A 15945-nucleotide genomic window follows, 5' to 3' on the forward strand; every position below is an offset into this window, starting at 1 on the left:
GGCTCGATTCCAGGACCCTGGGATCATGACCTGAGCCGAAGGCAGAGGCTTTAACCCACTGAGCCACCCAGGCACCCCAGGATTACTGGATTCTTAAAGAGTTTGTATCTTGATCTTGATAATATACTGCATCTAGTTAGGAAGTGAATTTTTAAAAAAATATTTATTTATTCATTTTTAGAGAGAGGGAGCGTAGGGAGGATGGGCAAAGAGAGAGGGAGAGAGAAACCCAAGCAGGCTCTGTGCTGAGCGCAGAGCCCAATTCCAGGCTCAATCTCATGACCCTAAGATCACAACCTGAGCCGAAACCAAGAGCTGGACACTTAACTGACTGCGCCACCCAGGCACCCCTAGGAATTGAGTTTTGATAATCTTATTGTGTTACCTTTAACATTTTAGACAGTTGATGTGTGAGCATGGTAGGTTTATAGGCAAATGTCATGAGGTTTATACATTTAAACTGTGGGAATTTGTCTTTTCTCTCTCCTGGGGTTTCTCAATGGTGGTACCACTGACATTTGGTGCAAGATGATTCTTTGCTGTGGGGGGAGGCAAAGCTGTCCTGGGCACCGAGCCATGTTCAGCAGCATCCTTGGCCTCTATGTACTATAGGCCAATGGCAGTGCCTTCCTAAGTTGTGACAGCCCAGCATGTTCCCCAGGATGGGGGGAGCGGAGAGAGCAAAATCACCGTGGGTTGATAGTCACTGACCATTGCCATCTGATAACCTTCCTTTTTTTCTTTTTTAAAACACATTTGAACATGCTGATGTTTTATTACCTACCTGTATTGCTGTATGTTTGCTAGAGCAATGCCTTTTTACAATTTCCTAACCTTAGAAAATTGCTCCTGAAACCCATCGTTCCAAAGAAGTACCCCTGAACGAGAGGATTTGTCTGCAAGTGGGGTCCCAGTGCAGCACCAGTGAAAGTGACAATCCTAGCATTTTGGTGGAGAAGTGCACCCCGCCCCCGGAAGGTAACAACCAAAAGCACTGTTTGTTGGTACTTTGGGGGATAAAGGCAAATTATCCATGTGTTTATGTTCAGTGTTTGTTAATTCATTCAGTTTTCAAATATTTGCTGGGTCTGATTAGTTCTAGGCACGTGTATATTAGGTGATAAATACAAGGACGTCCCTGCCTTCGAGGTGCTCAGGGCTTGAATAACTGTGCCTCAGAGTTCTATAGCATGTAATAATTTGGCATGTAATATACACACATATACACCCTCCCCTAAGTTGAGCCTCAGAAACTTATCTTGTGAAGTGAACAAGGCATGGATTATCACCCTGATCCATTTCATGAGGAAGAAGGGAACCAAGTAGGTTGCTCTAGGCTTTCAGATTACAGGTCCAGTGCCTTAAAGAAACCCAAAGTATTATCTTCCTCATTTGATAGAAAGATTAGCTTGATATGCAAGATATAGTTGGGGAAAGATGTTATAAAAGGAAAATGGGCTTGCTGGCCTAGCTCCAGTTCAGGACAAGCCCTAGGGAAAGCTTTCACATGGTCAGGTTAGTCATTTCATTGCCCCCCTCCTTCCCGCCTGACACCTAGTTCCTTCTAGCACTTGGGCTGCTTGCCGGGAAGAGCTTATCCTGGTGAAGGGCAGGACTCCTGGAGCCCAGATGTCCAAGAGTCTCAGCTCTGCCAGTGAACAGCTGCGTGACCTTTAGCAGATGACTTAGCCCTTACCCACTTCACTTTCCTCATCTATAAAATGGGGTTGATGATAGTTCCTGCCTCCCGGGACTGTTGAAAGGATTACGGAAGTCAGTATGTGTGAGGTGCTTAGAATAGCACCTGGCAAAGAGTAAATGCTGGGTACATCTCATCTATGAATTCCAGTTCACTCCGTGTTTGGAGGGGTCCCATCTCCCAATTCCAAACCTCAGCACTATGTGGCCTGTTCTCCAGGCCCTTCCCCCTACCTGCGTTGCACAGATCAAAAGTATATGAAGTCTTGTTTGTAAAATTATAGAATTCAGTGTTGCCATGAGGCTGGGAGCCTGGTTTAAAACAACTTACCTCCCCTACTCTCATTTCTTTAGAAATTTAATAAATAATCTGAAAAGCCTAACTTGTAGTACAACAGTAAAATGGTTGAGGATGTCTCTGGACAATACCCCTTCCTGAATCCCAACATGATGCCTTAACTCAGAAGGCGTTATAACAGTAGAGACTTCAGATGATAACGATTATACAGCTCCCAAAGGCCTACCACACAGTCAGCGGCTACCAGGAGTTATATTAATGCTCACTTCCCCTCAGATTGCTTCAGGAGGAATGTTTTGTCTTTAAAACAAGCTGTGTTAGTATCGGTCAAAAGACAGGAAGGTAAATTCTAACTCAGTAGACTTGTTTTTTTTTTCTATTTTTTTTTTTTTTACTTTTTTATTTTTTATAAACATATATTTTTGTCCCCAGGGGTAGACTTGTTTTCTTTAAAGACAAGTAGAGGTATGGGTTGCTTGTGTTTCCACATTCATTTAGGAATGCCGTACTCGTTTCCTGCCATGGAAATAGGATTTGACCTTGAAACGCTCTTTCCAGTTAGGAATACAAAGTTAGGGTCCCTCAATGATAGAAAAGATATTTTCTTGGGATCTGGAGATGAGAAGGAAAAATTATAACAAGTTAGGTTTGGGTTTTCTCCATCCTGGGTGCTTTTTTTTTTTTTTTTAAGATTTTTACTTATTTATTTATTTCAAAAGATATTTATTTATTTATTTATTTATTTATTTATTTGACAGAGAACGCAAGTAGGCAGAGAGGCAGGCAGAGAGAGAGAGAGAGGAGGAGGAAGCAGGATCCCTGCTGAGCAGAGAGCCAGATGTAGGGCCCAGTCTCCAGACCCTGGGATCATGACCTGAGCCGAAGGCAGAGGCTTAACCCACTGAGCCACCCAGGCACCCCTTTATTTATTTATCTGATAGAGAGAGAGATCACAAGTAGGTAGAGAGAGGGAGAAATAGGCTCCCCGCTGAGCAGAGAGCCCAATGCAGGGCTCGATCCCAGGACCCTGAGATTATGACCAGAGCTGAAGGCAGAGGCTTAACCCACTGAGCCACCCAGGCCCCCCATTCTGGGTGCCTTCTGGGTAAAATGGAGTGAGAGATCAGGCTTTGGCTTTCTAGAAAAGCATTCTCACCATCCCTCGTGCCCCAGAGGGTTTGGTGGGTTGGTCTGACAGGGCAAGAAGCATCCTAAATCCTCGGCTGGGTCTTCTAGGTGATCCGGAGTCCGCTGTGACTGAGCTACAATGTGTCTGGCATAACCTGAGCTGCATGAAGTGTACTTGGCTCCCTGGGAGGAATGCAAGTCCCGACACCAACTATACCCTCTACTACTGGTGAGTGTGTGCTGAAGACGTGCGGGGGAGGGACGGGTCATGATGGTTTGGGGCATGCTGCGATCCAACCTACTTAAAAACCGAAACCAAGAAAAGAACAGCCTGGTTTGGGGGGCTTTATTGTTTTTTGTTTCTGTTTTTAAGATTTTCTTTACTCGTTTTGAGATTGAGAGCACAAACACATGGGGGCGGGGACAGGGAGGGGCGGCAGAGAGAGAGACAATCTCCAGCAGACTCCCCGCTGAGCATGGAACCCAACTCGGGGCTGGATCTTACCACCCCGAGATCATGACCTGAGCTGAAGCCAAGAGTCAGACGCTTAACCAAACTGAGCCACCCAGATGCCCCTATTTATCATTATTTTTAATTGAGGTATAAATTGACATACAATGTATGTTAGTTTCAGGTATGCGACATAGTGATTCAACAATTCTTTCCATTACTCAGGGCTCAGTACAGTTGTCACCTGTCACCATACCACGTTATTACAATATTACTGACTATATTGCCTATGCTGTGCTTTTCATCTCCCTGACTTATTTATTTTATACCTGTAAGTTTGTGCCTTTTAATGCCCTTTGTCTGTTTCACCCGCCCTCCACCCACCTCCCCTCTGGCAACCACCAGTTTGTTCTCTGTATTTAAGAGTGTGTTTGCTTTTTCGATTCCACATAGAAGTGAAATCCTGTGGTATTTGTCTTTCTCTGCCTTAATTCACTTAGCACAATACCCTCTAGGTCCATCCATGGTGTTGCAATTGGCAAGAGCTCATTTTTTTATGCCCGAGTGGTATTCCATTGTGTATAGATACCGCATCTTCTTTTTACAAACCCAAGAAGATGGGCAGTTTGCTTCAGTGAAACGTGCATCTGCTTTTGGTGTCTACCTTCTAAAAAAATATTTTTAAAAAAGTGAAAGTGTAGATCCACAGGATTTTGCAAAAAATGTACTGGGAGATCCCAGAGTACCCTTCATGCAGGTTCTTCCAGAGGTAACATGGCCTATAACTAGAAGGCGATATCAAAACCAGAAAGTTGCTGTGGTTCCAGTCCACCCACCTTACTCAGATTTCACCAGTGTCACATGCATTCGTGTGTGTGTATGATATGTGTATGTGTGTGTGTAGTTCCGCGTAATTTTATCACATGTGTAAATATAGGATAGTTCCCTTACCACAAGGATCCCCTGAATTGCTATTTTATGCCCATACCCTCCTCCCTTCGGCACCCCCCTCCACCTTCCCCTCCCCCAAGTCTCTGACCTCTGGCAATTACTAATCTGTTCTCCATCTCTATATTTTTGTCATTTCAAGAATGTTACTAGAGTAGACATAGCATATAACTGTTTGAGGCTGACTTTTTTTTTTAACTGTATGTAATACCCTTGGGGTCCCTCCAAGTTGTTGAATCAGTAGTTCATCTCTTCTTCTTTTTTTTTTATTCCATGGTATGGATGTGCCAGTTTGTTTAAACATTTATTCATTGAGGGATATCCTGGTTGTTTCTAATTGTTTGCAGCTATGAATAAATCTGCTGTAAATACTCATGTGCAGGTTTTAAGTGAGCATAACTTTTCATATCTCTGGAAGAAATGCCCGAGAGTACAATTGCTGGGCCACATGGTAATTGCATATTTTGTGTTATAGAAAACTGCCAAACAATTTTCTAGAGTGACTGTGCCATTTTATATTCCCACCAGCAATGTATGAGCGATTGGTATCTATCTTTAAAAAAGGAAAATGGTATCATCGCACCTGAAATGAATATAACATTGTATGTCAACTCTACATTAATAAAAAAAAAATTAAGGAACTGACAAGAAAACAACTATTTAAAAAAAAGTAGGTTAGCTCCCCACATAATAACATATCTGAAATCAATGTGCACATCCACAAATTTTGTTAAATTTCTAAATTAATCTTCAAGCATTTCCTTTCATTTCAAGCCTGGAGTTAATAGCCACAGAGCAAGGAAGGAAGGACCAGGTTAATCAGTTCAATTCAGTGAGATTTTATTTGGCACACATTGCGGGTAAAGCACTGAATAGGCAGCAGAGCTAAGAGACATGGTTCTTTGCTCATACAGTTTCAAACATAGAGGGGGAGAGACCACACCCAACAGTTATCTGTATAAAAATAACAGTGTATGATGGCAAGCAGAAGCACAAACTCTCTTTAGAAGCTAGGTGGAGCTTGGGGGTGTGGTGGTGGTGGCAGGACACAGCTGGGAGGCTTGGATGAAGGGGGTGGACTGCACACACGGGTTCCCTGAGCGCAGGCGCTGGGAAGAACGCTGAGGAAGGGGCATGTGATACCAGGCTGCGGAAGCGGGAGAGCTTGCATCGGCAGTGCACTCTCCACATGGTCTTGACCCTCCTTCTGCCCTTCCTTCAGACTACCTCTGAGAGAGTGGGGTGCAGAGGGCCATGTGCCGGACTTCCGAAACTAGAGGATAAACATGGCCTTGGCTCCTGGAATGTCCATTTTGCCCGATGACGTGATGAGCCGTATTTTGGGTGTCTCAAAGCACTCTGTGGATCCCAGAGTCTCAGGACCGACTGGCCAGGGCCCTGCAGGCTTCGCACCCACCCTCCTCCCTTGCTTCACGGGGCGCTCCCTACCAAGTCCACCTGGGAGGCCCGCCAGCATGGAGACTGTGTGTGGTTCCATCTCCAGGGCTGTTTTTTCCCCCAAGATAAACAATTCTCATTTGAGGTTTTATAGTTTCACTTGTCTACTTGTGGTAATTGTTTCTCTTTTCATTAAAGTCCTGCAGTGGCTCCCCAGTGGCTTTGGGATAAGGTCCAAACTCCTCAGCACTACGGACAAAAGCCCTTTCTGACCTGGCTCCTTCCTCCCCGTCCGGCCCCCCAGCCCCCCCCTCCTCCTGCTAGGTTCCTCCACCCTCCGTCATCCTACCGTCCAGCCCACGCCCAGCGCCTTTCAGTTCCTTAAACAGGCCCTACAGATGCTTCAGTGGAACGGTGGCAGCATGCCACGTCCCCTCGCAGCGCAGGCCTCGTCCTGTCGCCTGCATGCCTCTGCTTTGTCCGCATCTCAGCTCAGACATCACTTCCCTCCCAGAATGCCTGCCTTTATTTCTCAAATCTTGATGCACGCTGGACCATCATGTCCCACGTACCTTGCACGTTCCTGTGTCATAGTACACAGCACGTTGCGTTGTCACTTCCTGTTCCCTCAGCGGTGGCCCTCCCCGGGCTGCCATCTCCCTTGAGAGCAGAGGCTGTGTCTTGTTACCCTTGGCGCCTGACACATGACAGGGGCTCCAGAAGTAACGTTGAAATGCGCTGTAGGATCCAGAGCTTAGAGAACATTAGGGATTAGCATGAGGACTTAGTAGGGGTTAGCAGCTCAGGAGCGTTATGGTCCAGGAGTAGAAAGAGAGAAGGACCGAGTCAGTTGGACTCCCCTGAAGAATTGCTAGTGAAGGGGCCAGAGAACTAAGCCTTAAAAGGAGTAGCCTGGCTCTGATGAGGTCGGGGAGAGCTGTCAGTACAGGCTCTTACGATTTTTTAGAAGTTGGGAGCATAATGCTGTCAGCTCCTCTTGCTTTCCCTGGATTGTTGTTGGTAAAATCACAGGGAAAAACCTTTAGAGTCTGTGTTTGCACAAGGAGCAGGGGAAAGAAGGAAAAGCAGGGAAACCGTCCCTCAGTACATGGCCGCCCGTTCAGGAGTCGGGGTGGTGCTGGAGGGGAGCACTGGCCCTGTCCTTGGAGTTCGTCTGTGCCAAAGACAGGGAGGTGCCTTGAGGCACGCACTAGCACAAAACAAGTCTTAGTGCCAATTGCGAAACCTGCCTCCTCTGGGTGAGTAAATTATTAAAGAATTGGACCCACCAATTGGAACAAGAATTCTTTTTCCTCTGGGTTGAAATAGCCCTCTTCCTCTGGGCCGATGCAGCCTCTTGCCAAAGCTGAGAGCAGATGAGGCTCGGGCTGGCTGTCAGCCCTCAGATGATGCCTCTGTGTGGGTATGACTGGCAGCCGTGGGAGGTGGCTCACGAAGCCATCGCAAGAGAGTGGTTCACTGGTGCCGCAGGGGGTGGGTGTCAGGGACACCACTGCTTGTCCTGCGTGTTCCCAGCATCGGTCATCAGCGTGGACTCTTTCTGTAGCATATACGACCTGTGCTGTCCAATACGGAAGCCATGAATCCCGTGTGATGACTCATATATGAATTCAAATTAATTAAACTTAAGTCAAATGCAGACTTCGATTGCACGGTCTTACTAGTCCCCTTCACGCATGGCTAGTGGCTCTTGCCTTGGACAGCACAGATAGCAAACGGTCTGTAATCCCAGAAAATCTCCTCGGATGGTGCTAGTTTCAGATTTTATAGTCTTCTGCCCTCAGCACCCTGCAGCTTCTTCTGTTAACAGATTATTCGTTAAATGGGCGTAGTGATATTAGTGCTGTCTCTTAAGGTTGTTGTAAGGGCCGTTATTGGGTGAACAGTGGTTGGAGCTATGCCAGCTGCTAACACATACAGAGTAAGCAATCAGTGCATGAGAGCTATGGTTTTTTTTTTTTTTTTAATTCATCCCCACTAGCTTGCAGATGCCGCCGGTACGCATTGGTGGCTTCTTCCCCGACTTGGAAGAATTAGCAGCTTGTCCTTACCTCCTCTACTCCTGACTCCCCTAGAGAGATCCTTTCCAATCAAAACACAAAAGAAAGGCAGGTGCTTGGCTCATTCATTATCAAGCACTGGGAACTGGTTTAGGTTTAGGTACCAGTTTAAATCATGTCAAACGAACTGCCAGAGACTGTGTCCCACTTAGAAACTGGAGTCACTTTGAAGTCCCAGGGCAATGACTTGTGGTTCTACAGGGCTAGTATGACATTGAAAGGAGCCTGACCTTAATAACTCCAGACTAGGGGCACCTGGGCACCTGGATGGCTCAGTTGTTAAGCCTCTGCTTTCAGCTCTGGTCACGATCCCAGGGTCCTGGGATGGAGCCCCGAAGCCATCTCTGCTCACCTGGGAGTCTGCTTTTCCCTCTCCCCCTTTGCCTCTCTCCCCAGCTTGTGATCTCTCTCAGCATAAATAAAATCTTAAAAAAAAAAAAGTAGCTACAGGGCATCTGGGTGGCTCAGTTGATTAAGCGACTGCCTTCGGCTCAGGTCATGATCCTGGAGTCCTGGGATCAAGTCCTGCATCAGGCTCCCTGCTTGGTAGGCAGTCTGCTTCTCCCTCTCACCCTCCCCCTTCTCATGCTCGCTCTCGCTCTCTCCCGCTCTCTCATTCTCTCTTAAATAAATAAATAAAATCTTTAAAAAAAAAACAGAGCTACAGGCTAGCTCTGCCAATGAATTTTAGGGAAATTCTTACCACATTAATCATCTTCAGAGATGGGGAAATTGTCTTTAAATCTGGCCATTTCCTCCTTTTGTCTATAGTGTGATTCTGTGGAGGATTTCAGTGTCTGAATCTTCACAGGAAGCACCTGAATGCCTTCTGGCTCAGGTTTGTTACCTCATATTTTGCAAGAAGTGCCCAAAAGTTGTCTTTTCAAAACCCAATATTGCCTCTTTTGTTATTTTGTCCATATTACAACAAAAAAAATTTTTTTTTAAATTTCTTATCTGGGATCCATGAAAGTATATGAAACACCCAAGGTACCAAAGTGAAAAAGGAATCTTACACATTGCACATTAGAGAAGTCCCTTTCACTGGTTGAAAAAAATTAATGTTCTGCTTAGTTATTTTTTTTAAGTTATGTAACAAAAGTGTCATAAATTTCTTCAATTTCTGTTTCTGGGTTTGGGTGGAGAATATTCCAGGCCTGTCTGATCTAAAAACTAGCCATGGCACTAACTTAGTTTCTAAGACTGTATTCATTCATGAACCACAGGGGCCTACAACTTGGCAAAAAACTCGATGTACCATCTCTTAAGGGACAAGAGCATTTTCTGTATTTTTAAAAAGATTTTATTTATTTATTTGAGAGATAGAGCACAAGCAGGGGGAGCAGCAGGCAGAGGGACAAGCAGGCTCACTGCTCTAATGTGGGGCTCAATCCTAGGACCCTGGGGTCATGACCTGAGCCGAAGGCAGAGGCTTTAACCCACTGAGCTACCCAGGCGCCCCAGGGGTTTGTTTTTGAAGACTTTATTTTTGTAGACAAGTTTTTAGGTTTACAACAAAACAGAGGGGAAGGTACAGAGATTTCGCATATACCCTCTACCCCTGCAGTTCCTGGCCTCCTCCATTATCCGCACCCCGCCCCCAGGGTGGTATATTTGTCACAACTAATGGGCCTGCCTTGATACATCCTAGCCACTCACAGTCCTTACTTTACCTTCATGCTCCGTCTTGGTGTCGCCTATCCTGTGGGTTTGGACAAACGTATAATGACACGTGTCCGTCCTTATAACCTCATACAGAGTATTTTCATTGCCCTAAAGCTCCTCTGTCCTCTGCCTGGTCACCTTTCCCTCTGCAAGCCCTGCCGCCCGCTGATGCTTCCTGATGTCCCAGGGTGCTGCCTCTCCCAGAGGGCGCTGTGGTCCCGCCCTCCGGAGGCAGCCTTTGCGCATTGGCTTCTTTCACTTTGTAATACGCGTTTACATTTCCTCTGTGTCTCTTCCTGGCTTGAGACCTCTATTTTTTTAAGCTGAATAATATCCCTGTGTCTGGGGGCATCCCCGTTCATGTGTCTGCCTACTGAAGGACGTCTTAGTTGCTTCCGATCTTGGCAGTTACGAATAAAGCCGCTGTGAACAGTTGTGCACCATGTTTCACGTGGACAGGAGTTTTCAACTCCTTTAGGTAAATACCAGTCGTATGATAAGAGCATGTTTAGTCTTGTGAGAAACTACCAGACTCTGCCCCAAAGGGGCTGTAGCATTTTGCATTCCCACCAGCAGCAAAGGAGCACTCCTGTCGCTCGCTCCCTGTCCTCCCTGGGTTTGGTGGTTGCAGTGCTCTGGACTTTGGCCATTCTAGTAGGTGTACAGTGGCATCTTGTTGTTTTTAATTTGCATTTTCCTGAAGACATATGTGGAACATCTTTTCAGACGCTTCTTTGCGATCTATCTATCTTCTTCGGTGAGGTGCCTGTTTTCTTACTGCTTTAAGGATTCTTCGTGTATTTTGTGTAGCAATCCTTTATCAGACATGTCTTTCGCAAATATTTCCTCTGAGTCTGTGGCCTGCTCTCTTATTCTCTTACTACTGATTTTTGCAGGCGCCGAAGTTTTTAATTTGAACAAAGTCCAGCTCATTATTTCTTTTCTAGATCAAGTCTTCCGTGTATCTAAAAAGCTTGTCGCCACGCTGCAGCTCATCTAGGTCTTTCCCTAAGTCACATCCTAAGAGTTTTATAGTTTTGTACTTTACATTAAGGTTTGTGACCCATTGTGAGTTTGGTTTCGTGAATGGAGTCAGGACTGTGTCTAGATTCATCGTTTTGCATCTAGACACCTGTCTGTTGTTCCGGCGCCATTTGTTGAAGAGACTGTCCTTGCCCCCTGGGCAGAGATCAGCTGACTCTGTTTATGCGAGTACCCGCTGTGCAGAAGAGATTCACTGTCAAAATGCTGGCACCTAGGCCCTGGCAGAACCCGCTGAGTAGGGTTCTCAGGAGAGGGCTTGAGGAGTCTGCATTCTACAGACTGGAGGTAACAAGTGACAGATGACTGGAGGTAACAAGTCAAGGGTTTGCGACTCATCCCTGTTAGTTTAAAGTTTAAAGTTGCCTTCCTTTTCTGTAGAATCTTGGCACACCTCCCATTACGGCTGAAGTAGGGCTTGACTCTGGCTTCTGCTGGCCACTATGAGACAGAAGCCGTTGAGACCCTAGCCAGAGAAGTATCATGAGTCCCTTCTGTCGGCCTGCCGTGCACTGGGTGCCGATGCTCCTTGGGGAGAAGGGTGCGTAGAGGTTTGGGATGGGAAAGCAGATCCCAGCAGTGCTGCGGATAGAAAGCAGTTAAAGCCACGTGGTGGAGTAAGACACATAGAAAACCACTGTGTTCTGGAACATTGATCTGGCAGGGGTTAGAGGAGAGATAGGTTGATAACGAAGGTCAGCGAGGTCCTTCCAGAGAGGATGTGAAGGCTGAAGTGGTGAGGGCACACACCTGGTAAGGGTTCCGGGAATGTCTTGGGAGAGAATCCAAGAAGCGTTGTGAAGGAAGGAAATAACAGAATGCAGCGAGAGAATACAGGGAAAGGAAGGGGGAAAGGGTAATTTCAAAGGACGTAATCAAGGAGTCCAGAGAAAATGCGCTCGGACTGATGGGAATGGGGAAGGTCAGAAGATAGGCAGTTTGGCTAGGAAGAGAGGGCATAAGGACATTGACTTTGAGGCCAGAGTGGAGCACTCAAATGAAGCCGTTAGAAATCTGGGACTAGCACCAAGGAATCCCCAGTGTGGAAATTCTAGTCGAGGGACAGACATGATAAACTGGGGGAGAATGGATGAGGGAGTAAGCAGCAGCGAGGAATCTGCAGAGGGCGGAGGACCGAATGTGAACGCTTGAAAAGGGAAAAGGAAGAGAAGCCACGAAAACAAGGCAGGCAGGCAGAAGGGCCAGAGGAGAACCATGGAATTCAGCAGATGAGGCCTTTTCAAGAAGCCTAAAACTTCTCATGCTGGCCTCTTAAGATCTCTTATACAGAAGATGAAAAGGAGTCAGGGCTCCTGGAATTTTCATAGCTATTGAAAGTACCAGTGTTGGGGCACCTGGGTGGCTCAGTTGGTTAAGCAACTGCCTTCAGTTCAGGTCATGATCCTGGAGTCCCAGGATCGACTCCCGCATTGGGCTCCCAGCTCCACGGGGAGTCTGCTTCTCCCTCTGACCTTCTCCTCGCTCATGCTCTCTCTCACTGTCTCTCTCTCTCAAATAAATAAATATAATAAATAAATAAATAATATATATATTTAAAAAAATTAAGTACCAGTGTTGGGGTACGTGGCTGGCTCAGTTGGTTAAGTGTCTGCCTTTGGCTCAGGTCATGATCTCCAGGTCCTGGGATCGAATCCCACGTTAGAGTAGGGAGCCTGCTTCTCTGTCTGCCTGCTGCTCCCCCTACTTGTGCTCTCTCTGTCTCTTCCTCTGACAAAGCACCTCTGACAAATGAACAAAATCTTGAAAAAAAAGAAAAAAGAAAAAAAATGAATGAACAAACAAATGAACAAGTGTTTGGCGTGTGGCTTGGGTGACTCTTGATCTCAGGGTCTTGAGTTCGAGTCCCACATTGGGTGTAGAGATTACTTTAAAAAAAAAAAAAGAAAGAAGAAGAAGAAAGTACCAGTGTTCATCATAAAGGAGCATTCATTTCTTGCTAGAGTATGAAATGGAGCCACGTTATAAAAGAGGGTTTTAAGAAGAGCTATCTTTCTATATTGCAAATGTTGCCTTTCACGGTCCTCTTCAGCTGTTTAAAGGAAAAAAAATGTCTGCCTTTGTTTTCTGAACACCTTGTTAAAAATAATCCAGAAGGTTGTCTCATTATATCTTGCAGGCACAGCAGCCTGGGAAAAATTCTTCAGTGTGAAGACATCTATAGGGAAGGTCAACACATTGGTTGTTCCTTTGCTCTGACTAATTTGAAGGATTCCAATTTTGAGCAACACAGTGTCCAAATAGTGGTTAAGGATAATGCAGGAAAAATTAGACCATCCTTCAATATAGTGCCTTTAACTTCTCATGGTAAGTTTTAGAAACTCTGTACAACAGTGTGAGTAAAAGTGTTATATCTTTTGAACAGTCAGTATAGAGAATAAAAAAGGAATGATTTTGGTTTTAAGATTTTCCCAGAAAAAAGGACTGTATTTATGTATATCTTTATTTGATTTTTTTTAAGTGGCAGCCTTGGAAATTCTAATATTATTGAGTATATATGCCACATGCTTTGCTCTTGTTTGCTACTGAGTGTGCTGAGACTTCAAACGCACAGTCAGTTGTAGAACCAAGACCAGAGCTGGGCTCTTGGACTCTTAAGTTCTGTTCTCTTTTACTGGTGATACTCGAGAGGATGATGCTGCAGAATAAAATGAAATATGATTACTGAATAATCTTTCTCTTAGTTGAAAAAGGGCTTTGACTGGAGAAGGAGCGATCAGAAGTGATATTCAAACTAGCTAATGTGCGGGGTGGCGTAGGCCCCGACTGCTCAGAACAGCCAACGCAGCCAAGTGCTGGCCATTTAGAAAGAGGCCTCAACTTGAAAACACAGTATCTGCTTGAGCTCATAGAAGTTCGTTTTGGAAAAAGCATATAAACTCTCTTTAAGTGTTTCCTCATCTGTAAAACAGGGTCCATAGTCCCTCCTGACCTCAAAGGACTGTCCAAAGTCCCATATGATGTGAGATATGTAAGTATTTTGTAAATCTCTAAAGCAAACTACTACTGTAAGCATCGTGTTTATTTATTTGCTGTAAGATCCCACCAGGGAGTGCAGATTCTGGTTAAGTATACAGAAAATTCAGGGGCACATAACCATGAATTGACAAAAGTCCCCAAGTCTTGGAGCAGAGCGCTATTCACCACACCTTCAGACAGTCATGCAGGTGACTTCTAAGTGTGGACCGAAGGCCAGGGGAGTGAGGTTGTGGTAACTCCCATTGTAACTATTTCTAAGTGTACAGTTCAGTAATGTGAAGTCTATTCACATTGTTGTGTGGTAGATCTCTAGAACGTTCTCATCTTTTAAAACTGAAACTCAATGCCCCCTAAATACTAATTTCCCCTCCCCCAGCCCTTGCTTGGTAAGCAGCTTTCTCTTTTCTGCTTCTATGATTCTGACCACTTTAGATACCTCATGGGTGGAATCCTGCGGTGTTTTCCCCTTTGTGATGGGCTTGTTTCACGTAGTATAATGTCCTCAAGGTTTGTCCATGTTGCAGTACGTGACAGAGACTAGACTAATGTTATAATTGTGGTCTTGGATTGATGCAAGTGAGTGGCAACTGGGGAAACCCCTGGGGCCCCTCATGATCCATTATGTAGATACACATCTGGCCCCAAGTGCTTCTTTTCTTTATTCTCTGTGTCACAGCTGGATGTCCTAATTATACCCCAGCCATGTTCTAACCAGATGGTTGCAGGTCAGAGTTCACGTCATCTGCCAGACACCCCAAAGATGTTCTTTGGACCCACTTTATGAGATAATTTAAAATAAGCTTATTTATGGTGACATGAACCTTATCAAAAATATTCTGGGTGCGGGGCGCCTGAGTGGCTCTGTCATTAAGCATCTGCCTACGGCTCAGGTCATGATTCCAGGATCTTGGGATCAAGCCCCACATCAGGCTTCAGGCTCTCTGCTTGTGGGAAGCCTGCTTCTCCCTCTCCCATTCCCCCTGCTTGTGTTATATCTCTCGCTGTCTTTCGCTCTCTGTCAAATAAATAAAATCTTAAAAAAAAAATTCTGGGCACTAATTTGTGTTCTTCCATTTCTGTCTTTCAGTGAAACCTGATCCCCCACATATTAAACGTCTGTTCTTCCAAAATGGCAACTTGTATGTGCAGTGGAAGAATCCACAGAATTTTAACAGCAGATGCTTATCTTATCAAGTAGAAGTCAATAACAGCCAAACTGAGACGAATGATATTTTCTACGTAAGTTTTTCCTATCTAGTTGATTTTATTGGGGGCATTTTTCTTTCACTTGAATTTCTTCCAGGGTAGTAAATGGAGACATCGTGAAAGGTAGCTCTTAGATATGTCACCCGATGATGACGATGGTGATGATGAAATTTCTCATCTGGAATAGGGCACGGTGGAAGGTCTGAGGGTCTGTGGTAAGAGCATTGGCTGTAAGATTCAAGCCGTTCATCAGTTCATTTGCTAAACAGCTTTTCATTACATATCTGCTACATGCCAGGCACTATTTAGTGTTCACGTGACCCTGATGAAAAGGTCTGTTTTTCCCGTGAAGCTTACCTACTAGGAAATAAGTGTATAAATGAGCAAGCTAATTTCAGGGTATGAATGCTATGAAGAAAGTCAGATGGGTCATGTAGTAGCATGACGGGAGGGCCTGAGGGAACACGATCATCCGAAGTGACGACGTTTGAGATAAGACCAGAGCGACAAGCAGGGGCTAGCCATGTGTACAAACGAGCTTGGCACACGTGAGAAACAGAAAGACTGGCGTGGCCAAAATCGAGTAGGGAAAGATGTGTAAGCAGGAGGCTGGGGTCCAATCCGGTAGATTCTTCAAGGCTCTAGTGTGGCCATTCCCTGGTCTTGGAGTTTGTGGCAACTAGAGTTGCCAAATTTGGGTAGTCCGCCATTGCTGGATTCTGTAAATTTGCGCCGCTGGGAATCGAGTACAAAACGTACTGATTAGAGGTCCCCGTGGGCACCTGGGATAGGATACGTAACAGGATACGGTGGGACCTTGCGGCATCAGTCTCATCGTTCCGCTTTGCAGTAGCGGTCACATCCTCGGGCCCCCAACGCTTCTGTCTGAACAACTAGCCAAGTGGGGTTTTGTTGATTCAACCTGAAAACTTTGCCCAGATTTTAATACCATGGTTCCCGAGGAGTGAGGTTTCCATTAAGTGGCGCCTCAAGACCACAGGGGCTATGCTGGTCATGGGCATGCCAGTGGCCCT

The 15945-nt window shown here is 45.5% G+C and overlaps 1 protein-coding gene across 1 annotated transcript in view; it reads left to right on the top strand.

The window, feature by feature from the left end:
- IL13RA1 (interleukin 13 receptor subunit alpha 1) overlaps nucleotides 1–15945 on the top strand; it is a 55001-nt gene that overhangs the window by 12860 nt on the left and 26196 nt on the right. The window contains exons 3-6 of the mRNA XM_059156866.1: nucleotides 840–978; nucleotides 3233–3353; nucleotides 12846–13033; nucleotides 14793–14944. Coding sequence (XP_059012849.1) covers nucleotides 840–978; nucleotides 3233–3353; nucleotides 12846–13033; nucleotides 14793–14944 — 600 coding nt within the window. The remainder of the gene's footprint in view (nucleotides 1–839; nucleotides 979–3232; nucleotides 3354–12845; nucleotides 13034–14792; nucleotides 14945–15945) is intronic.

The sequence above is a fragment of the Mustela lutreola genome, chromosome X (assembly GCF_030435805.1).
Source record: "Mustela lutreola isolate mMusLut2 chromosome X, mMusLut2.pri, whole genome shotgun sequence".
NCBI classification, from domain to species: Eukaryota; Metazoa; Chordata; class Mammalia; order Carnivora; family Mustelidae; genus Mustela; species Mustela lutreola.